Source organism: Scardinius erythrophthalmus (assembly GCF_964197995.2).
Source record: "Scardinius erythrophthalmus genome assembly, chromosome: 23".
In the NCBI taxonomy this organism is placed as follows: domain Eukaryota; kingdom Metazoa; phylum Chordata; class Actinopteri; order Cypriniformes; family Leuciscidae; genus Scardinius; species Scardinius erythrophthalmus.
The window spans coordinates 25,444,681-25,469,402 of record NC_138243.1 but is presented as its reverse complement, the minus strand read 5'-3'; the positions used below and the strand labels follow the sequence as shown (position 1 = coordinate 25,469,402).

Below are 24,722 nucleotides of genomic sequence, written 5' to 3'. Positions count from 1 at the left end.
AAAAAAAAAGAATCATGACAGATATATTATGATATATTGTAATACTGTTAGCAAGGTGAAACCTTATGATATATTGGCAACACATAGGCATATGCATAAAATCTGTGCATAAAAGGTTTAATCTAATTTAATAGAGTGCTGATAGAGTGCTGACCAGCTGTTTGGGACCACTTTTAGGGCCACACAGCGACGTCTGTTGCCCCTCTGGACTCATCCCTCCGCCAGTTGTTTCTTCTCCTGTCTATGTGGTTCTCCCTCAACACAGAAAAATCTCTGGCCACAGCTGGCCCTAGGGCCCCCGCAGAAATGCGTTCCCCAGTGAGCCTTCTTGCACTACGGAGCTAAAATCAGGAAGAGATGGAGCAGGTCCTGATAGTTGCCCCTTTATTGGCCCAACCAACCTCTCCTCTCTACCGCCTTCCTGACTCATTCCTCTGAGTACGTTCTCAGGGATGGGGCATTACGGCACCCGCGTCTAGACTTCGGAGAGTTCCAGGTCTGGTTCTAAAAAGACGGGACGCAGAGGTTCTGGTTACTACCGCAAGATTTTTTTTATGGCATAGAGCCCATCATTTCTGCGAGAGCACCTCTTAAAAAAGAGGCTCGCTCCCCCTTAGAAGTGGAATCTATTCATTGAATTGAGTCTTCTCTCCATGAAGAGATCCCGAAGGTGTTCGATCACTTCAGTGCTTCCTTCCTGATAACGGTTGGAGTGAGGGCTGTCTCCTCCAACTCAAAATGTTGTGGCCTCTGTATTGACGCACATCATGATGCAGTAGATACAAATCCGTGGGAAGTACAACTTGATCGTCAGGTTCCTGAGGGGAGCAAGGAGAAAAGAAATAACCTCTTTACCCTCTTAGGACTTATCTCTGGTGCTACTGCACTGCAGAGACCTCCCTTGAGCCCTACAGGCAGTGAGTTAAAAATTGTTTTTTTTAAAGAAACAGTTCTCCTGCTTGTTTGGTCTCTATCTAGAGGGTAGGGACTTGCCCGCATTTTCAGTCAACGAATCATGCCTGGAGTTCAGGCCGGCTAACTCTCATGACACTTGAGACCCCGTCCTGGATATGTGCCCAAGGTTCCTACCTATCCTACGGGACCAGGAGGTGAGCTGCCCCGGAGGAGGCAGATGCAGCCCTGGCTTTTTCTCTGTCCGTCCGCTCCAATGCGGTTATACGTGATCAGAATGCAAAGCCTTGACCTTTCTGCTGTTTCCAAGCAGAGGTGTGCCCACTACATGTGGTTGCCTTCATCTCTGTGAGAAAGTTTCCCAAGATGCACATGCCCACCTGGTGCTTTATATATATATATATATATATATATATATATATATATATATATATATATATATATATATATATTAAATATATATTCTGTTTATATAACAAGCTCTATGACCTCATAAATTAACAGGAGTGATGTCAAACCTCACAGCTGTCCAAATGTGGTTGTAATAGGTGCAGAACAGACATTTCTGTGGTGTTCACGTTACTGCATCCAAGGCCTCAAAGATGTGTTTTATTTCTAAACCAGTTGTAATTGTCTAATAGAATAATAAACAAATGTATTCATTAAAAAATGGAAACATAATCATAATTACAATGCCTTACCTTGTATCATTATGCCATCACACCCAAGTTTTCACAGAAAAAATATTTTGTTGGAAAAAAATCTGACAGTATTCTGAAAAAAGAAAAAAAAAATCAGTAAATAAGAGGAATAAAATAATACGCTTTGCATTTTAATTTTTACTTTTTTTATTTATTTTTTTACAAATTTTGATTTTGCTTTAGATTAAAGCTCCAATATGTAAAAAAAAATTCACCACAAGAGGGCGCAGTTTCCAACAATAATAAAGGCGAAGCTTGATGACGCTATGAAGGAGGAGACGATGGGAGATGTCGTTTTTAATGCGTTTTCACCATCTAGCGATGTATCTAAATGGAATTAATGAATCATGATCACGGATGAGGTAATGTATTTGTTTTTGTATTACCTGTATGTCTGATCGTATTATTTTATGTCATCATAATTAATGAACAGCAAGGAACGTGAAATGTTATGCTATATTATTACAGGCATGTGGTGTAATTTATATCTATAAAATCATCTTTACTGTAACTATTACGTTACTTGTACAATAAAAAAAAAAATGATTTGCTTACCTGCCTATCAATACACTCGCGAGAGCAGAGTCTCTGTCAAGCCCAAGATTGTCGCACAGCTCTCTCCATCTCGAAAACGCCTGGCCGATATTTATCCGGGTTTTATTCCTCCGTTTGTCACACAGTCTGCGTGTATCCGAATATGGACGCTTTCGTTTTGTTGGCACTTCAATACTCGCCATAACCATACAGTCTATGGCTATAACGCTATAACCACCACTTCCGCATTTGACCATGTGATATTACGCCGGTGTGGTGGAATATCACATGGTCCACACCAGAAAAAAAGGATAGTGCGGACATTGCGTCACTGAGAGACAACATTTCTTTTCCGGGACGGACAGTTATTTAAAATCGGAATTTCTCTGACATAAAAAATCTTTTGAGATATTGTAAGTACACAACTGGAGGAAATATATCACACTGTGCAAGTTATTTTTGGAAATTTTATTACAAAATTGTTACATATTGGAGCTTTAAAATCCCATTTTATATACAGTTATCTTATGTTATTATCTTATAATGATTATTGTGTATTTATAAATATACATTAAAAGCATCCCTGAAGAGACTTCTAGAAATACTAACAGAAATGAAAGACTTTGCCTTTAGATTAACTTTATATTTTCTTACTTAGCTGATACTTTTTACTTTTAGCTCTTTTTTGCCACCTTCTTTGCACGCCGTCTTCATCCAATATGTTGGAAATCGTCACATCTGGGTTTTTTTAATAGCAAAAAAAAAAACCCTTTACATCAGTTTAACAATTGATAATTAAGTATAGTGGAAAATTATACAGGTTAAGATAATTAAATGCAATACAATAGTTTTTTGGTGGTAAAAGAAATAAATGTATAATGTTACTTTAACAAAGAAAATTGGGTGAAAAGAACAGTGCCACAAAACCATTTATTTGAGTGTAATATATAATTGTATATTTTAAAACGAAATTAAAATGATTGTGATACTGCATTATTGTTGGCCCTTGTTCAACAGGGTGCTTTCAAGAGAATGCAGCCATGCTGCAGGACTGACTTTTAGTATCTCACATTTAAACTGTTACTTTTTTTTTTACACACTCAGAACTGTTACATTACATATAATTAAATAATTGCTGAATGCTTTGAATATTTAAATAGTAGGTGGGTTCAATGGAGTATAATCAAACCTCATGTTTAATGGGATGTCCCTTTTTTCTGTACATATAAATTAGTTTAAATCAGTGAAGGAAGGCAAAAAGCTGAACGCTGTAGCTTCAAAGAGGCTTTTGATGAGTTAACAACAGGGCCAGGCTACATATGAGGATATAATCAATTCTGGAAAATATTTGACAGGAGCATCATGGAGGAAAACAGTCAACAAATCCAGTATTGCTTTCCAAACAACAGTTTGTCATGTTTCAAAGAAGTCAAACATGAAGCGGAATATGTAATTTTGTACATATTCATTTCATTATTATCCGTGTTTACTGTGTTTCTGAACCTGCTGGTGATCATCTCCATCTCTCACTTCAAGCAGCTTCACACTCCAACCAACCTGCTCATCCTCTCTCTGGCTGTTGCTGACCTGATTGTGGGACTAGTTGTTATACCTTTAATGGGCATCACATTCATAGAATCATGCTGGTACTTTGGAGAGACATTTTGTTCTTTATTTTTATTCATTGCTTTTATGGTTGTTTCAGCTTCTCTTGGTAACTTAGTCTTTATATCTGTAGATCGTTACATTGCTGTGAGTGACCCTTTGAGATACACAGTAAGGGTCACAACTGATAAAATTGTTTGTTGCATTATTATAAACTGGCTGTGTTCAAGCATATATTCTATCATTATCTTATATAACACTATGTTTAACCCAGAGACACATAACAGGTGTTATGGAGACTGTTCAGTTTCTTTTAAACTTGAACATGTTGTCACGGACCTCATAGTCACTTTTGTTGCCCCTTCTTCTGTAATCATGTCTATATATGTGAGAATCTTCTGTGTTGCGAAGCATCAGGCCAAGGTTGTAAATTCTGTCGCAGGTGTCAGCAGGTCACAAAGAAAGGCAGCAAAAACTTTGGGTATTGTTGTAATGGTTTACTTTATGTGTTGGATACCATACTATATTGTCACTCTTATTGAAGGAAATGAGTCCTCGGTTGAATTTAACGTAACATGCTGGATTTTGTACATGAATTCCTGTATGAATCCACTTATTTATGCACTGTTTTATAAATGGTTTAGAATATCAGCTAAACACATTGTGACTCTAAAAATATTAAAACCCTCATCAGAATACTTCAGTCTTAATTTATAATTTTTTAAAAGACTTTATAAGAGTTTTCCTTGGAGAGTCACTGATCTGATATATTCCTTTTTGTTTTCTTGTACAGTATTCATTACTTTGTGTTTGAGGATACGTCATGTTGTACATCACATCACATGCAGGTGAAAGTTGTGAAGTCCCTAATGAAGGTTGGTTAATTCATAACATTCATAGAACCACTGCAAACACAAGTTGTTTCTTTTTACATCAAAATTTTAAATGAAAATATATTTACTTATATGAAGGAAAATGTGTATGGTGTGCATTTCTTTTCTTTTTTTAACCTCTTTGCAGTTCACTTACTCCTAAAAGGTGCCAAAATTGTGCCAAAATTGTGACAGTTATTGTAGTATTAGTATTATTGTACTATATGTAGTGTCTCAATATGAAGTCATGGAACCTGCCTGTGCAATGATCGTACAAGAATTAGAAAAATGCCGTTTAAAATAGCTTTAGAAGTAGTATAGCATGTGACAGTGTTTGAAATGTCAACTACCAACATGATTGTGTACAAATGTTTTTCTTAGTTCAACGTCAATGTAATCAAACAGAGGGCCAGACTTGTTAAAAAGTAGAAAACATGAGTATGAAAAAATGTAAGTACACATCACATTAAATCATTTAAATTGGGTCAATACATAGAAGCACAACACCTCAAATGTATATCAAGTAAATATATTAAATAAATATAAATTGAAGTAATAACTTTACACACAGACCTGGCAGAGTGTTTCTGTCCAGAAATCTTTGCACAATATTTTGTCTTAACGCTGGCAGAGTGTCTGATATTCTAAAGAAAAGATTTAAGTAAAGGTTTAAGCTAAGTACTGTAGCATCTGTTTCATTTATTAGTTCTTATTCTTCTGTTTCGTCTGGTTTTCAGTCTTTAGAAGCCCACAGAGAATCCAAACATTCATAGCACACGTTTTGACACTCAAATCAAAACTACTCAGTTTCTTAACAGCATCTGTTTTTTCAAACTCGTGTAATACAACAATATGAGAAGCCTATGCCACATCAGTCAAAACTCACATTTCTATGGTGTTCATGTTGCAATAATGAAGGCCCCAAAGATGGTGGCATAAAGATTTGTATTTCAAAACAAGTTAAATTATTTAAATGATATGTCATCATCACATCCATGTTTTTTTTTTTTATACTTTTTAGTTTTTAATTAAAAACTTGCTCTCAATTGCTCATGGATTGCCTTGCCTCTCAATTGCTTGACAGGATTACTCCTGTCTGCCTTGCTGCTGGTTTGCGTCTGTAAGCTCCGTATAGCTTTCTGTTATGAATATTACTATCATTCGTTGTTTTTTATATTGCTAAATATAACTTAGTCATCAACATATATTAGATATTTTCTTATATTGTCTATAATATGACATCACTAGATTTTAACTAAATTGTTATCGCTAGCACAACACGCTAGTATCTTTTGTCTCGCACGTTTTCACGCCTTTTACGAGTCAATCAAACAACTCTGGTGAGTAGGATCAGTCAAACGCGGTAAGTAATGTCTTCTCCTGTTATTGCCACTTGCACTTCGTGTCACATGTATAGTATAGCATTCTCTGTCAGCACTGAGGGCTTTACATGTGATAAACGCAGGGAGATGGTCAGGCTGACGGAGAAGATTTCAGAACTAGAGACATACATCCAAACTTTAATCAAGGATAGTAAGAATGCAAGGGCTTTAGATACTCCTTTGGATGCGACTAGCTTAATGAACTCTGTACATTGTTCGGTTCTGGCTGTAGAGCCCACGCAGCAGGGAAACTGGGTGACTGTGAGACGCTAGTCACGGGACAAAACACCGTTCTTCTGCTCTGATTACCATAACAAATAGATACTCCCCACTCAGTGAAACACCCACTGTGAATTCTGTTGAATGTGCCCTAGTTATTGGCGATTCTATTAGACGGAACATGAAAATAGAGACACCAGCCACAGAGACAAGTCAGAATAAGGGACCGTATGCAAAGTGCAAATCCCAAAACCCTTCTGCACATTTTATTAAACATATTCATATTCATAGCTTCACTGTGACACACTGTACTTTCCTATTATCAATGTAAAGCCGCTTTGGAAAAATCTACATTGTTAAAAGCGCTACATAATGAAATGACTTGACTTGTACTGTCAACAAGTTCAGTTCACACATCACTACTCTCCTGCTGGTCTTAGTTTGATAAAAAAATACATAGTGTAAAGAGGCCTACTTATTTTTTATGTGCAATTGCTTCCCAAACTAAGTGTTGTATAACCAACATTAGAGCAGTGATGTGTGAACTAAATTTGGTGCGTTACAGTGAAGTTATTGAATATTTTTCATAATATAAAATGTGCAAAAGCAGTGTACTATGACCAGTGGGACACCATTGATGTGTAAACTGAATTGGTTGGCACTACAGTTTGTAACATTGAAGTAATTTCTGTAGTCACGTCTTTTGGATTATGAACTTTGCAGACGGTCCCTTGCGCCTGCTCATAGAGATCCATTTAGCCTATATTACAAAGCTCGTTTTGAGGGAAATTTGGTTGTAGATCTACGTCACTGTGGTTGTAAATAAGTATAATTTGTGTTTTAACAACATTTAGCTCACGAGTTATTGATCCGAGAAGTTCGAATCTTTCAATTTATATAACTGCACCTTGAGTTAAGCACTGACCGCATTCCTTTATATTTGAGTCCAAGTTCAAACACTATGAAACACTGCATTAACGTACGGAGCTCGGAAGCACTGCCATCGGGACATTAAACAGGAAGTAGCCTATCTGTCCGAGCTCACAACAGGGTTTGCGTGGGAACGCAATATTTTTGCGAGGGAATGCAAAAGTTTTGCGAGGAAATGCAAAAGTTTTGCGAGGGAACGCAATTATCTTTGCAAGGGAAAGCAAAGTTTCTCGGGGTAATGCAAAAGTTTAAATAATAATAATAATAATAATAATAATAATAAAAAATCTCCCATCTCAATTTTTTTCCACCACTAGGCTACGCCCCATATGGGCTCCGTAGTATTTAATAGGAGTGGTCGTGATTCAGTGTGTTTTCCACCCAGTTCGTCGTCAGTTGTTAACCCTCGTGCTCTTCATTTGGGTGCAACAAGTGTTATCTTCCCGGTCAGAAGTGACCGGACACCTAAAAAGGAAACTTCCTCCACCCCAGTAAAACCAATGCAATTTATTTTTGTTCAATAATATTTTTTATTTTTTATTTTGAGAGGATTTGATGGTACTTATTAATATTTATGTAATATTTATGGTTAATTTTTGCCATTGAAAATAATACACAATTTCTTTTTCTAATTTTTTAAAAATATTTCTTCAATTATTACAGTATTTCAGATTAATATACAGGGTGGGCCATTTATATGGATACAGGTTGGGATACACCGTAATAACATGGGAATGGTTGGTGATATTAAAGTCCTGTTTGTGGCACATTAGTATATGTGAAGGGGCAAACTCCTCAAGATGGGTGGTGACCACGACATATACTAATGTGCCACAAACAGGACTTTAATATCACCAACCATTCCCATGTTATTACGGTGTATCCATATAAATGGCCCACCCTGTAGAGTCAGATTAGCGCCATCTGTTGATTGAAAATTAAATATAACATGTTATTGCATGGGTTTACCACTAGATGCCTGTATAGCTCTCTATGGCGAGGCTTGTGAATTCTCTAGTTGTTTTCGGACCAAATTACTTACTTTTATGATGTGGATTTAAATGTATTTTTTAGAAATTCTCAAATAAAACTTTTTGCCATGGTTTATAATTTTTTTTTAAATAAGTTTGATGTGAAGTGTACACGTTTTGCATTATTACTAAACCTGAATACAGAGAAAGCATTTTGTTACAGGTAACATTACAATTAAAAAAAAAAAAAAAAAAATGTTTTTGCCAGTTTAACTTTTTAATAACACAGTAATAACACAATAGCATCATCACAGTATAAAACTTAAGAACACTAAAAAGAGAAAGGAAAATCTTCTCAGCTTTGCTGACTTTGTAAACATACAGTATGTAGAATAGCCAACACACACTACACATTTGAAAGTGCAAACTTTTCTTCAGTAAACAGAATAGCAAAATAAACAAAAATCTCAAAATAATCCAGACATGTTTTTCCCAAATTCAATGTCACTTTGAATAAATAACATTTATTAGACAAAATATTCAAGCAAAGAATCTTATACCGGGAAAAATTATAAACATTTAAAACTGAAAGGATGGCAGCCAAGGAGTTCTCCCCCTTTATTCCTTATTTATCAACTATTTGATAAATCTAATCTAATGTAATATAAAATCATAATAGAATGAGGTGCAATAATGCACACAATTCAACAGTAATGTTTGCTTTATATCATTCATAATGACATTTTATATTTTTTTATATATATATTTTTAACAGGAATGTTAGCCTACCATGTGCACTGACTGCTAATGTTAACTGTTAGCCTACTGAGAAAGTATTAACCACCGGTACTTTCTAGACTAACGCATTTAAATGATCTTGTCCCCCCTTTTTTGTTACATATACAAGGCTAGAATGTGCCTAATAATATTTCTATAGGCTAGTGAAATAATATCGGCATTATCATTTTTTTTTCATTAGGCTATTTTTGGTGCCCCCTCAGCACTTGGTGCCCTACGCACAGCGCGTGGTTGGAGCGGCGGCGCTGCACGAGGTGGCGCTCGTTCATGTACATGTAAGTTTAGCTTTCAGACGGCCCGTCCACTCTTGACAGAAAAATGGAAATATTTGCTTGATTTTCAGTTTTAACTTGAGACAGTTTTAAGAACAGATAATGCAAAGTGCTGTTGTAAACTTCTCTTAGCGCACAGTTATCTGCAATGTCTGTCAGTGCAGCGCGATATCTCACTCGAAATGCAATGTAAGTCGCTTTGGATAAACGTGTCTGCCAAATGCATAAATGTAAATGACTGCTGATACACTTACAGCAGATGTGACAAAGTAAATGTTACTTTATACTGACACCTATTGTTTGGTTACAGCATTGTGTAAAAACAATTTCATGTCTCTCTTTTGTCTCATATGAATAGCAGTTTCAATGCTAAATTTGAGATTATTAAAAGAAAATAATTATGTCATTATGCAACGTCAGTGTGGCCTGTAGAGGGTAAGTCGGTCGGATCCAGACACTTTATAAATGAAAGGACAGTAAGGAGAGCAGAACAAACTCCTAAAAGGAGGAGACTCACTCATGGCCAATGAGACAGAGGATCATGAGACTCAATACTGCTTTCCTGCCATCAACTCATCATGTATCAAGGGGAAGCGCTCTAAATATGAATACAATATCATGTATGTGTTTTTTTTCATTGCTGTCAGCATGGACTGTGTTTCTGAACCTGCTGGTGATCATCTCCATCTCTCACTTTAAGCAGCTTCACACTCCAACCAACCTGATTATTCTCTCTCTAGCTGTGGCTGACCTGCTTACTGGACTTATTGTTATGCCTGTGGATGCCATAAAGCTGATTGAGACGTGTTGGTACTTGGGAGACACTTTTTGTGATCTGTTTATGATAATCATGGGACTGCTTATCTCAAAATCCATGTGTAATTTAGTTTTAATTGCTGTTGATCGTTATGTGGCTGTGTGTCACCCTTTACAGTATACCACAGAAAATCACCACAACTAAAACTTTAATAAGCATCTGTGTCTGCTGGTTTTCCTCCTCTACCTACAATATTGGCTATTTAATTAGTGGCAGATATTTTGAAAGTTCCCAGAGACCAGATGTGTGCTATGGAAAGTGTTATTTAGTAATCAGTTTTTCATTGACATACACAGACCTGTTGTTTTCATTATTGTTTCCTTGTGCCCTTATTATAATTTTATATTTAAGGATATTTTATGTTGCACATCAGCAAGTGAAACTTATAAACTCTCTGATAAAGGGTGGTAAATGTGTAATGGAAGGTTCAGTGAGGAGGAAATCTGAGAGAAAGGCTGCAATGACATTAGGAATTATTGTGACAGTTTATCTGCTTTGCTATATTCCATACTATATATTATATGTAACAGGGACTACAGTAATCTCTTCTGCCACAGTAACATTTCTAATATGGATTTTGTATGTTAACTCAAGCCTGAATCCTCTTATCTATGCTTTATTTTACCGCTGGTTTAAAATATCAGTTAAACACATCTTAAATCTTAAAATATTGGAACATTCTTCATCTCTTATGGACCTTTATACAGATTATGAATAATTTAAAGACCAACTGTACTGTACTTAATTTTAAGCCATTTATTTAAATTTCCCCACTGTAGTATGTGTATTTTGTTTGTGACTGCTGATACACTTACAGACGATGTGACAGTAAATATTATTTTACTTTATACTGACATCTATTGGTGTGGAAATAGCATTGTGCAAAAACAATTTCATGTCTCTCATTTGTCTCTAAAGAACAGCAATTTCACTGCCAAAGTTGAGATTATAAAAAGAAAATAATTGTCATTAAGCAGCATCAGAGTGGCCGGTAGAGGATTAGTCGGTCTGATCCAGACACTGTATAAATGAAAGAATAGTAAGGAGAGCAGAACAAACTAGGATATATAGCGCACTGGATGGCACAGCAGAACAGTGGCTGAAGGCGGAGTCCTGCAATGCAGGTGGCTTGTTCCGCTGAAGGCTTTTCGGCGGCAGCTTCTTTTCCAGAGATCAGCGAAGTGGTGAGTTCGCTGAAGGAGATAAAATATGAGGTCCTAGGTGGAGAATGAGCACTTTTATAGTCGTAGGCCATGCCCATTCTGGCGGGCTCTGACGTGCCGGTGGCGCGAAGTGCCCTGATTGGTTCTTGCGTCTGAGCCGCCTCGCCATAGGTTCGTGCAGTTGCCGCAGCACAGCCAATGACCGCTCTCGCCGTTCATCTGTGTATGCTATGCAGCTGCACAGCGTTTTAATGATTTGGCTTCAATATTCTCGAGAAAAGGAGTTTTCCCATAGCGTAAGCTAACTTATGTAATACGAGATACGTCTCGAAAGGGAACCTGATTATTCTCTCTCTGGCTGTGGCCGACCTACTTGTCGGACTTATTGTTATGCCCAGGGACGTGCACAGGAATTTTGAGGGGCAGTTGCTCTTGTAAGAACTGATTTTCCTGCTAAAACATAACTCACCCTGCAATAACGCCATAAAATGCACCCTGGAGAGCAGATAACAAAGACAGAGCACAGAACCTTGTCCTGCCCAAACTCATCTCATTGTCCCCTTGTTTGACTTCAACTCATCCCCCCCTCTCCCTCCTCAAGGCACTGAAAGTTCATTAAGAATGTCTATTTAACACATATGGTGTATCTTGTGAATATGTTGTTTTTCCATTTCATGTTTGGTGTCATTTTAAAGGGCACAGTGCGATTGGTAAAATGGTCTTAATTTAATTGCAGTCATTGGTTTAATGAGAAAGATTGAGAACTTAGGAGAATCCTGTATCTCTCTGGCTGATATCTCTTTATGATATCTCAAGAAACCAGGTGCTACCCCCCTGTGGTACATGGATTGGCCCAAACAACTCCAAACAACATTTGTATAACCCCTGTTGTTCTGGTCTGATACTTAAGGCGAGGTGACAGAGCAGTCTTTGGGACTCTTTTACCAGGATCATCCCCCATACAGTAATGCATGTCAGTATTTTCCTGTTGGAAAGCCCTGACACATTACTGTGTGTCTTTGTCAGGAAAACATTACTTACTTTTAGAGTCATCTTTGAGTAAATGATTTCATGTATTTTTGAATTGGCTTTTAATAATTTACTTCTGTAATTGGCATGATACATTTTTACCTGACAAATAAATGTTAACCTTGATTTATTCTGCATTCTTCTGAAATCATTATTTCCAGTAGATTAATGTGTAGTCTGGTGTTTCCGCAAATCTCTGTCCAGAATAGATCAAACTGAAGGCACTTTGAATGGACCATGGGGCACATCTTAGGAAGACCTTCTGATTTCTGACTATTCCCTGACTTAGCATGTTGTATGCTGCAAATATGATATAAATTACACCTATGGGTCTGTAGTGAGCGGCCGCATCGGGTAAAATATTTGTACTGCACCCTCTGACTATTTCAGGACTGGCTAGTTTGTGATCGTGAGTGCGCAGTCGCGACGTGACGTCTCAAAGCAACACTAGGTCCGTAATGAACGAATAATTGAAAGTATGGGATAATCAGAGTAATCAAAGATCTAAATCAATTCATAATCAATATTTATGATTATTTTCTAAACAGAAATACGATCTAAATTTGATTATCATTTGAAATTGGAGTCAGATTAAGCGTAGAGCTAAAGTAATACTAAAACTAAATTCCAATAAATTAAGTGAACTTCACTGGAGCTAAGAAAAGACTTAGCGCTTCACTGGAGCGCTAAGGACACCCCAATGGGTGGTCCTTACACTGACCTGAAAAAAGCCCCCCCCCCCCTTAATAAAGGGTCTTTATTAAAATATATATACACAAATAGATAAAACACTGAAATACAGCACTCAATCACCTTAACTACTACTAATAATAACACAGAGAAAAACATGACTTGCGTCATAAAAATCCCTACATCAATATCCCTATCAATATCCTATCAAGACAAGTCACTGATAGGTTTCAAAAATGTATTAACAATATGTTACATGTCACCAAAATACACATGAGAAAAAGAGTTCCTCATATTATTGTATATTATTTTTTTTTATTATGTTTTGTTGTTTTAAAGAAAAATAAATAATCTGGATTCATTCATTCATTCATTCATTCATTTCTCTTTTATTCCTTTCATGAAAATGCATTATTTGTCCAAGGCACATACAATTCATATGAATTTTTCCTTTACATTTCCATGATCAGAAAGGAGCAGATGGAAGAATAATATTCTTATATTTATCTGCCCCCTTTATAAACATAAATAGTAGATGGCATTAGCATTGTTCCCTCCACCACCACCCAAAATTTATTAACATAAATAATAGATGACATTAGCATCACCCAAAATGTATTAACATAAATAGTAGATAACATTAGCATTATTCCCTCCACCATCACCCACACTCCAACATATCTGATATTTATTTAAACGTTTTACAATGATCACATACAAACAAAATCAAAATTCAGTTTGATATAATTCAAGTTGTTTCTTTTTATAACTCCTTTTAAATTCCAAAATATTTTTGCAGCTTTTTAAATCTTTCCTTAAAGAATTCCATGCTTTTACTCCAGCAACAGACAAACACATTTGTTTCAAATTTGTTCTTGCTATTTGATGTTTAAAGTCATACGGCCGTCTGTGATTTTCATCTTCAGAAGTAAAAACAAATAACTTTTGTAAGTCATTTGGAAGAGCTTTGCTTCTAGCTTTAAACATCACTAATAGAGTTTGTAATTCTATAATGTCTTTCATTTTTAATAATCCTGACCTAATAAAGAATTGATTTGTATGGTCTCTATATCCTGCTTTAAAAATAATGCGAATGGCTCTTTTCTGTAAAATAAATAAAGGCATAATGTTGCTATGATATGTATTTCCCCATATTTCTACACAATAGTTTAAATAAGGCAAAATCATTGAACAATATAACATTTTCATTGTATTATATGGTTAACTGTATTTAACCTTATTCAAGATAAATAAGCTTTTTCCCATTTTATTTTTTACATGCAATATATGACTTTTCCACGTCAATTTCTCATCTAAGGTGACTCCTAGAAATCTGATTTCAGACACCTTCTCAATGTTTACATTGTTTATAGATAAGCTGACTTCCTCCTTTCTTTTATTGCTGAATATCATAAACTTTGTCTTATTCAAATTTAAAGATAATTTATTTACATCAAACCACAATTTTAGTTTAATCATTTCATCTTCAATATTATTAGCTAAGGTTTTCAAGTCATTTCCTGAACTGTATAAATTTGTATCGTCTGCAAATAATACATAGTGTAACATGTTTGAAACCTCACAAATCTCATTTATATATAAAATAAAAAGTTTGCGTCCTAAAATTGAGCCTTGTGGTAGTCCACATTCTATATTCATACATTCTGACCTATAACCGTCAAACTCAACATATTGTTGTCGTTGTTGTAAATAGCTGGTTAACCAGTCCAGTGCAACTCCTCTAATTCCATAAGTATATAATTTAGAAATGAGAATTTGATGATCTATAGTGTCAAATGCCTTCTTTAAATCAATGATTGAATTAACAGATAGGGAAAAACTCGATTCTAATAAAATAAAAAATAAAAAACGCTTAAATTTCGGGAAAAATACAATATTTTTTTAACCTTTTGGCTTCCCGTACATTCAGTTGTGCTTCTTGCTTGTATTCAGTTCTGATGGTACGTATGGTAACTGTGCAACTATGCATAATTTGTAGTATGATTGCGTAAAGGGAACAGGAATTCCGGTAGGGAACAGAATCGTCTGCTACACCGGTCGCGTGCAGCGCTGCAGCCATAGATATCATATAAAGGCTAGATGTCTTAAGGCGGAGTCACTTCCGGCATCACCGGCGGCCATCTTACCACAGGGCTCTGTGAATTAAGGTGAGTGATCAGCACGCACACAAATCCTCTTATCTCGCTGAAATCTTGACGGATTTACAAACGGTTTGGTCTCTTACAAACGTCATTAACGTGGATATAATTCTTTAATATGGAAGTCCATTGTTATAATTTTTCATATGCATGCAGTGTCATAACTACAACTCTTACATTTATAACAAACCAAACCGTTTGAAAATCGGTAGAAAATTGAGCAAGTTATGGTTATTTAAAAGTATATGCACCATGTTACGAGTGAGCGAGCACAGTAGGTAAGATGGCCGCCGTGTGCGGACATCGACCTCCATTGGCCAGCAGCGCGGACGAGACATCTAGCCTTTATATGATATCTATGGCTGCAGCCACGTGAGCAGAGTTTGCCCTTACTTTCACTTCCGGTGCCCGAATGGAAGTGAATGAGACTTAACTAGAGACTGAGACTTAAATGGAAGTGAACTAGGCCTACGTGAAATTCTGCATCCATTGTACGATTTTCTTTTTTTTTTTTCTCGGAAGGGCAACATGAGCCGAGAAGGGCATATGGGCAGTTGCCCAAGCAACCTGAGCAACCCCCCTGTGCACGTCCCAGGTTATGCCTGTGGATGCCATAAAGCTGATTGAGACGTGTTGGCACTTTGGAGACACTTTTGTGATCTGTTTATGATAATCATGGGACTGCTTATCTCAACATCTATTTGTAATTTAGTGTTGATAAAAATATAGTTTCTTTTAAAAAACAAAATATAGCTTTAATGGTAAGGAATCTTCATTCTTTTGTATTTATTTGTATGACTTTTTTAATTTAATTCAAAGATATAAATAAAGCTACCTTGTGTTGTGAAACCTCTTGAGCAACAATATTACCCCATTGTAAATTGTAAAAACACAAATATAATGAGTCAGCAAACATTTAGGTGAGATAATTGTAATTAAATGTATATATATATTCGTGCAGCCCTACTCACATCACATTAAAGAAACACCCAGGGCTCTCAAGTTTTACCAAAAGCTTGGAGTGAGATCACATGCGGTTAGGGGAGGAGCCCTAATGGAGCCATGCCCCCATATGTCCCCGCCCCCCAATTTTACCAATTGTTCATAATTAACCAGCCCAATATGAAATTATAACAATTGGTAAATCTGATAAATGACAGAGCAATTCATCACATCAAATATACTCTTTAATGTTATATTTCAAAATTACAAATAAGTTATAAAAAAATTACAAAAATATAACAAATTGCTCCAAACAGTTTGGAAAAACAAATCTTTTTGCACTTTGAATGTGTCTAGTCAAAATGGTATAATTATTTATTGTGTAGTGCATGGGACATTGTGAACAAATGACATATTAGAGTATTATTAAGGTAGGTGTGTGTGTGTGTGTGTGTGTGTGTGTGTGTGTGTGTGTGTGTGTGTGTGTGTGTGTGTGTGTGTACACACAAGAGTACACACTCCAGCTTATGAAATGTGTTTTGTGTTTGAAAAATACAAATGCAATGGCAATGATTAATGTATGTTTTGACAGGATATAAAATATTACCAAGAGCACTCTGCTTTAATACACGTAGCCTTAATGTAACTAGAAAGACTACACTGTAAAATGTAATTAGTTGACCTTACTTAAAAAAAGTATGCAAACTCGTTGCCTCAAAAAAATTAAGCAAAGTAAGCTTAAGATTAGTGAGTTAGAAAAGCTTGTTTATTTTAAGTGTGCAGTACTAAATCAAGTAGTACCACTAGCACGTTTTTTTTATGTTCATGTAACTTAATAGTCATGATTAGTGTTAACTTAGTTTTTTCATTTTGTGTGGATTGCTTGATATAAATTTTACCCCACTTAGAATTACTAAATTCCTACAACTTAACACTAGTTCTGCTCACTCATTTTTCAAGTTCACTTAAATTAAAGAAACCAATTTCTGAGTTAGGTTTACTTTATTAATTATAGCACTGTTCTTGTATAGCATAATATTTAGAGTTTCTTAAAAGTTTCCATTATAAAAAAAAATATATATTTTTTTTGTTTAATTTAGTTTTTAGACACATTGACATCAAGAATCAGCCTGTGAATCTCAACAATGGTGACAATTATAAAGCATGTTGCAGTGCATTCTGGGTGCAACCAATCAAAACTCATTCATGGCTCCCATCATGCATTGCTGCATGAATAAATAATGAGCTTATGATCAGGGGGTGATCTGTTTGTCACCATTGTTGAGATTCATACGCTAATTCTTGATGTCTGAGTGTGCCTACATTAAAAAAAAAAAAAAAATTGACGTTTTTTTATTATTTATTTGATTATTTGGATTTCATTGAAATGGCTAAAAATATTATCCTGTACCAGGACAGTGCTGTTATAATTAATAAAGTAAATCTAACTCAGAAATTAACTCTGAACTATATGAGTTCAGTGAATCAGGTCAAATGATTGTGAAATAACGATTATGTTAAAACACAACCATCACCATCAGATCACCTTTTCTGTTTGTTCATCTGGCTGTTATAACTCAGGTACAGCAGCCAAACAAAAGGTTAAATTAATGATATAACGGTCAAGAGCCCAACTAAAACAAACACTAATCGCCACAATGGTGGCTTAAAATTACGGTTTTCACCTTCAGCCAATAGTGGCTATTGAAGGGCGAGTCTTGGCGTGGCCATATATTGCCGTCTAGCGTAGAGAGGACTGATCTGCGCATGCCCACAGGTCATAAACTTACTTTTTCTAAATGAATCCAGCTCAAGTAGACTGAGCTGGTACGATTTTTCAACCTCAAAGTACAAGTAACTTACTAAAAGTGAGTGTTAATAGCAGGTTGAAAAAAATGATGAAAAAATGAGGTCAATTTACTATTTTTAATTAAATACAATGTTTGCATTTACAGTGTATTAATACAGTATAATATATAATTTAAAATAAAATAAAATAAACAAATTTAAATGTATTTAAAATAAAATGAAGAAATACATCTTCATTCCTTCCCATACCCACTAACATTCCCTTAGTTTAAGAAAACGTAAGCTAGCCAAACTGAGCCAAAGCTTCTGGCCTGGTTGCAAAGTAGCCTAGTTGTAGAGTTTTTGACTGCATCAATAATAATGTAAACGATGGGCTATATATTAAATGTTCTAGCCTAAAAATGTTAGACAAGCTTTCTTCCAACTTACCTTCTCCATCACGACGTGTTCACGCAATGTTGTTGGTTACCTAGTAACGAACGTACGGTGGCCGAGAATGTTCCGTCAACTTCTGTGTGTTTGCGCATCTGTGTTGCCTTGTAATGAACGCAATCTGGGCGAGATACGTGCTGGCGGCAGGAAACTTCACTTTGTGTGCCTGCGCCTCGTAGCCTATACAACGTTATATATAAAGCTCGCAGGACAACTTGGTTGGCATTGCCTTTTCAGCATGAGAAATACACGGTGTGGCGTGTGAGCGTGTGAACTGGTTGAATTGCGTGTGTCTCACGCCCAATGCGTGAGACTTGAGAGCCCTGAACACCTGCATATAGCATGTTGCATTAAAGCTGGGGTAGGTAAGAATGGTCTAAAAAACTTATTTTTCAAATTTGTTTAAACTTTATGTATATATCAATACATAATTAAAATGTTAGTATTCTGAAAAAGAAAGTATAAAAATCGAGTGTATGTAGACCTCTAACGACTGTTTTAAAGACAGCTCATTATTTCCATTCAGTCCACCCTCTCCCTTCTGGGGTCCTTCCAAAGCCACGCCCCCAAAACACATGAACGCGCGACTCCGACAGCTGAGCTGGAAGATGCATTATTTACCTGAGACAAGCGGAGATGAAGGAGCGCAGTGCATGTAGCATCATGTCAGAATCACATGTAATAAAAAAATCTAACTTTATCATTATGAATATAAACAAATAAGATGTATTTAGTAGCCTACTCACTATCAAGCTATCATATCGATATTGGTAAAGTTTAAAATATATATTTTTTGATTCGCTAACGAGCTAGTTGTAACTATAAGGCAAAGCTAAAAACAGGTTGCATTGATACACGTTTTTCCATTTCCATTAGTTGCACTGAGATGAAGATGAATTTCGTGCAAGATTCATAACATATAACGTTAGGCCTACTAGCTGTAAAACATGTATTTTGTTATGTAAAGTTCCCCCCACAGCGGAGCCTGCCGTGAATGTGCAGGCTAGTAAACATGCAGGGTCACCGATGACGACGGATAAACAGTTATGACACATTCACAGGTAGGGACAAAATGCTTTACATTGACTGGCCTGCCCATACTTTGACTACAATCTCAGTCCTCAAATCATTAGGTATTATGCAATACATGTAATGTAACTTTATAACGTTGCACTCTTTCTATGAGTTATAAATAGCTAGTAAGATAATATAATGGTAACACGTTGCAGTAGGCTATGTAAATAATTATTCTAGCGATGTGTAATGCTAAATAAGGTTTGCTAGTACATTATTTTAGCAACATGACAAGCCAGTGAATTATCAGGTTTCAATTGTTGCTTTGCACAGTGCGTGACATTTTATCTGTATGTTATGCGGCTAGAGTTTTAACACTGAGTCAATGGGCTCCGACGGGCTTGTTTATCGTCATCGGTCTTTTTCCGTTTACCTGTCTTTGTTGTATGAGCAGGTTTCACTCGAGAAATTGGTAGTTTTGGTTGTTTGTCCGCCATTAGCACAGCTGCTCGGCACACCGGCAATCTTGATTTTGAATGACGGTACGCGCTATCAGAGGGGCGATCAGCGCGTACGCGAACTTGATTGACACTGCTAAGACACTCCTCCTGGCTCTGAAGGCATCTGATTGGTTCTTTACACTCGGACCGAGTAGCAGTGATTGGTCATAGTTTTTACTGTCCTGCAGCTGCTACAGAGGTCTGATTGTTTTCATTCCTTTTTCGGAACACATAATGTATTGACTACTCTCAGGATGGAGGACCATTTCACCCAGTATAAAAAAAAGTGTTTCTGAACAGGATTACCTGCCCTAGCTTTAATTCTGCATTAAATTTCCCAAGATGGTTTTTAAGAAATGGACAGAGTATGGCCGGGACAGTATAAATAATCTTTGGTGTTGAGACCTGAGAAGTCTTTCACTTAAATGAAAAATTATCTGTGAAATGACACTACTTGAGCATGACAAAAAAATATTTTCTCTTAACTTCCATCCTTTACCAGCAAAGCGACTTTTCCCCATCACACCACATCACAGTTTTTGCATATTAAAGCAAACCAAATCACTCTCTAAAAAAAAGTCCCTGAAGACTACAAGTTAACATTATGATTAATCAAAATTCTCATCATGGCTTTGAAAATGCATGGATGCATAGAATTACTTGCTAAAAGTACTATTACTTTATCAGTAATAAAAGTGCTAGTTATTATTAATAATGCATCAATGTTTTTGAAAAGAAACATCTAAAATTACTGTTTCAAATAACAGCAATGCTGTTTGAGCTGAACTGAAGCACTTTAAGGGTTATTTAACTCAAAACGCAACCTATGAAATTTATCAGATATTTATACAACATAAGCATAATATTACAAAGTGAACTTGAACTAAGTTACGTGCTACGTGCTAGTCAGAACATGTAATTCCTGTTTTTGATGGACTCTTTGTGTAACAATGTGCTTAAACGTGACAACTAAACCCAACAAATTCACAACGTTTTATTATAGTGTTCTCATTGTAACGTTATGTAATGTGAAAGTCCCAATAATAGTTATCAATTTGTGCATTGCTGTTTGAGCTGCATCTGCTGAAGCAATGATCACCGGTGCGCTGTTCTACCATGTTAATTCTTAACCAAACGCATCCTATATGAGATAAATCAGTTACATATATATATATATATATATATATATATATATATATATACACACAAAATAAACATATTACAACTTACAATTGCACAAAACAAAAAGCTGCAAACAAGCACAACTTATTGTCATGAAGGTTTAACTTCATTGTGGACGCGCTCTAACAACTTGGTAAAATGGGCGTAAAAAGAATTCTTATCATTCTTTTACTGCACTTAATTGTATTTTCTTTTTCAAAGTGATTCCAATCATATTTCAAGCCATTTGAAATCATCATGCCGAGTGCGCATCTGAAGTGTCTCAGCTGAAGGACATAATCCATTACTTGAATTGGCTTGAATTTATCCGCAAATTTTATTATTGGGTCGACAATGATAACATTTAAAATGAACGTATCGGCTGATACCGATATGGTGGCCGAAATATTGTGCATCTCTACTTGGTAGACTGATCCACAGTTTGGGACAAAAAAAAAAAAAAAGCTGATCACCCCTAGTCTTCAGTCAAGACATTGGGACCAATAAAAGTCTTTGATCCAAAGACCTTAGATGTTTGACAGGTGTTTTTATATCCAGAAGGTCAAAAAGATAAGAATGTGGGAGCCCATTTAAAGCTTTACACATTCACTATTTTGCACATTCACAATATTATACACATCATCCAATTCCTCATTGCATGCTTTGAATATTTAAATAGTAGGTGGGTTTAATCAAACCTCACATTTCATTGGATGTCTCTGTTTTTTGTACATTTAAATCAGAGTTTAGTCAGTAAAGGAAGGCAGAAAGTCGAACTGAGAGTTTGAACATTGTACCACAGCTTCAAAGTGGACTTTTGATGCAGAACTGGGTACACAGTGCCAGGCTACATATAAGGATATTTTAATTGTGGAAATGTTTGACACAATAATCATGGAGGACAACAGCCAAAAAATACAGTATTGCTTTCCAGACAACAATTTGTCATGTTTCAAAAATATCAAACCTGAAGTGGAGTATGTTGTTTTGTATGTTTTCATTTCTTTATTGTCAGTATTCACTGTGTTTCTGAACCTGCTGGTGATCATCTCCATCTCTCACTTCAAGAAGCTTCACACTCCAACCAACCTGCTCATTCTCTCTCTGGCTGTGGCCGACCTGATTGTGGGACTATTTGTTATACCTTTAATGGGCATCCGATTTATAGAATCATGCTGGTACTTTGGAGAGACATTTTGTTCTTTATTTTCATTTATTATATTTATGGTTGTTACGGCATCTCTTGGTAATTTATTTTTTATATCTGTAGATCGTTACATTGCTGTGAGTGACCCTTTGAGATACACAGTAAGGGTCACAACTGATAAAGTTATTTTTTGCATTATTATAAACTGGCTGTGTTGTGGCATATATTCTGTCATTATATTACACAATACTATGTTTTATCCAGAGACACATAACAGGTGTTATGGAGACTGTTCAGTTTCTTTTAATTTTGAACATTTTATCACAGATCTCATAGTCACTTTTGTTGCCCCTTCTTCTGTAATCATGTCTATATATGTGAAAATCTTCTGTGTTGCAAAGCATCAGGCCAAGGTTGTAAATTCTGTCACAGGTGTTAGCAGGTCACAAAGAAAGGCAGCAAAAACTCTGGGGATTGTTGTCGCAGTTTTCTTTATGTGTTGGATACCATACTATATTGCCACTCTTATTGAAGGAAATGAGTTTACAGACTCAGTTGAACTTAATGTAACATGCTGGATTATGTACATGAATTCCTGTATGAATCCACTTATTTATGCATTGTTTTATAAATGGTTTAGAATATCAGCTAAACACATTGTTACTCTAAAAATCTTGAATCCATCATCAGAGCACTTCAGTCTTTTCCCAGACAATAAATAGTTTTGCTTGGAGTGTTACGGATCTCATTCCCTTATGTTTCCTTGTACAGTGATTATTACTTTGTATTTTAGGATATTTTATGTTGCACATCAGCAAGTGAAAGTTATAAACTCTGATGAAGGGTGGTAAATGTGTAATAGAAGTTCTGTAAAGAAAAAAGAGCAAATCAGCTCTGACATTAGGAATAATTGGAGACAGTTTTTCTGCTTTTTTACAGTTATCTCATCCACCATATAAAAATGTCTAACTTGGACTTTGACATTGACATCATATATGAATATTTTATATGCTTTATTTTACTGCTGCTTTAATATATCAGTTAAAAACATCATAAATCCTTATTAATATTTACTCACATATATTCCTTATTAATACTGATTAATCACGCCTAACATAATTGTAGATTATTACACGCATTGTAGATTCAAAGACAGTTTATTTTAAATAGGTGTTTAATGGCATCATTTTACTAAGTATGAAGGCCATCATCACCACTACGATACCAATACTAATGTCTATATTAGATGGATTTCCCCCCCTCATTTTTAGCCATTAATTATAACCATTCAAAATTACACTGTATTTGAAAGCCATAAAGCCATTAAATGTATGTTACATTTAATAGGCTTTAAAAAAAATATAATAACTTTTACATGTAAGTGAACTTAAGTGAGTTAAGTGAAAGTAACAAAGAAAATGAGTAAAAGGCTAAAAGATTGAGTAATATCTATTTAATTTAAAAATCCTTTGCAATACATTTCACTTAAACAATATAACATTGAATTAAACCACACTTTTAAAGTATATGCTTTACTTAGAAACATCTATAATACAATACATATTGTGTGAAACACCATATTTACATAATAAATATTTTGATTACAGTGAACGCAGAGACCGCAATACTTGGTAGACAATACACAATGACGGTATTGATCGTTTTTGTGTTTGAATGTGTCATTTTGAGTAGAAAATGAACTCCAAATGTCACAAAATGTCAAGTTACTAATCCTAACAACAAAAGCAATGATAAAACAGCAATACAGCTGGAAAACAGGGAAAAATCATCCAAATTAATTATTCAAGGCCCAGTGCATGATGGGAACACCAGTATCAGAAAAGTTGAGTAATTTTACTTAATTTTATAATGTTGATATTTACACTTTCATTTCTACGTGCTTGAATTGTGTACTAATATAGAATTACGTTTTTTTAATTATTGCCTGAAATAAATTTTCATGTAAATTACATTGTTTTTTCTGTAGTATTTACTACACCACAAAATAAGTTTTATCAGTGTGTCTCAAAAAAGTAATTGTTTTCATCGTTTTGTAATGTATTTATCAAGGATTAATCATTATTAAAGCTACAAAAGTTATTCAGTCAAGAGCAGTGAGTGATTTTGTCTTTTACTATTTGATTATCATTAATAATAGACAGCAGGTTTATTAGGCTGCTGTCACTTTAATGCTGCATTCCATTTACCTCAGAAGAGGGATGTTAAGCTGGGAATGACGTCACACCGGAGTTGACCACGTTCCAGTAAACAGGTCAGAAGACTAAGATGGAGGAGTCCAGGCAAACCTTTGATGTGCTTGCTCTTTCAGAATTCAAACATATAAAAAAGTGGTAGTTTGCACAGATAACGCCGAAGTATCATGTCCACAAATAGAGGTTGGATAGTACTGTGTCCAACACTGAGTTTGAGACGCAGTATAAAACAGAAGTGCTAATAAACAATATATTACTACTGTTTCATAGGGATGTGTATCGGCAATAATCTGGCCATACAAAATGTATTTTGGTACAGGGGTTATGACACGATATTGTCTCATCTGCTCTGTGTAGATGATCAACAAAAACAAGATGAAGACAAAAGTCTCTTTAATTAATCCACAAGCATAAATCCAAAACAGAGAGAGAGCTACTCACACACACGTT

The 24,722-nt window shown here is 35.6% G+C and overlaps 2 protein-coding genes and 1 pseudogene across 3 annotated transcripts; all 3 read left to right on the top strand.

The window, feature by feature from the left end:
• Positions 1-1,044: 1,044 nt before the first annotated feature.
• LOC308683477 (trace amine-associated receptor 13c-like) lies at positions 1,045-4,469 on the top strand (the record flags this gene model as incomplete). The annotated part of the gene is made up of 2 exons (XM_081353938.1): positions 1,045-1,109; positions 3,503-4,469. 2 exons carry the CDS (start codon positions 1,045-1,047, stop codon positions 4,467-4,469), a joined length of 1,032 nt encoding a protein of 343 aa, XP_081210064.1.
• A 5,253-nt stretch (positions 4,470-9,722) lies between these two features.
• Positions 9,723-10,731, top strand: LOC308683476 (trace amine-associated receptor 13c-like; annotated as a pseudogene). The gene has a single exon. The product of its transcript is annotated as a trace amine-associated receptor 13c-like (transcript).
• An 11,057-nt stretch (positions 10,732-21,788) lies between these two features.
• On the top strand, positions 21,789-22,781 carry LOC308684059 (trace amine-associated receptor 13c-like; the record flags this gene model as incomplete). The annotated part of the gene is made up of 1 exon (XM_081355088.1): positions 21,789-22,781. The coding sequence occupies one exon, from the start codon at positions 21,789-21,791 to the stop codon at positions 22,779-22,781; it is 993 nt and encodes a 330-aa protein (XP_081211214.1).
• Positions 22,782-24,722: the final 1,941 nt, after the last annotated feature.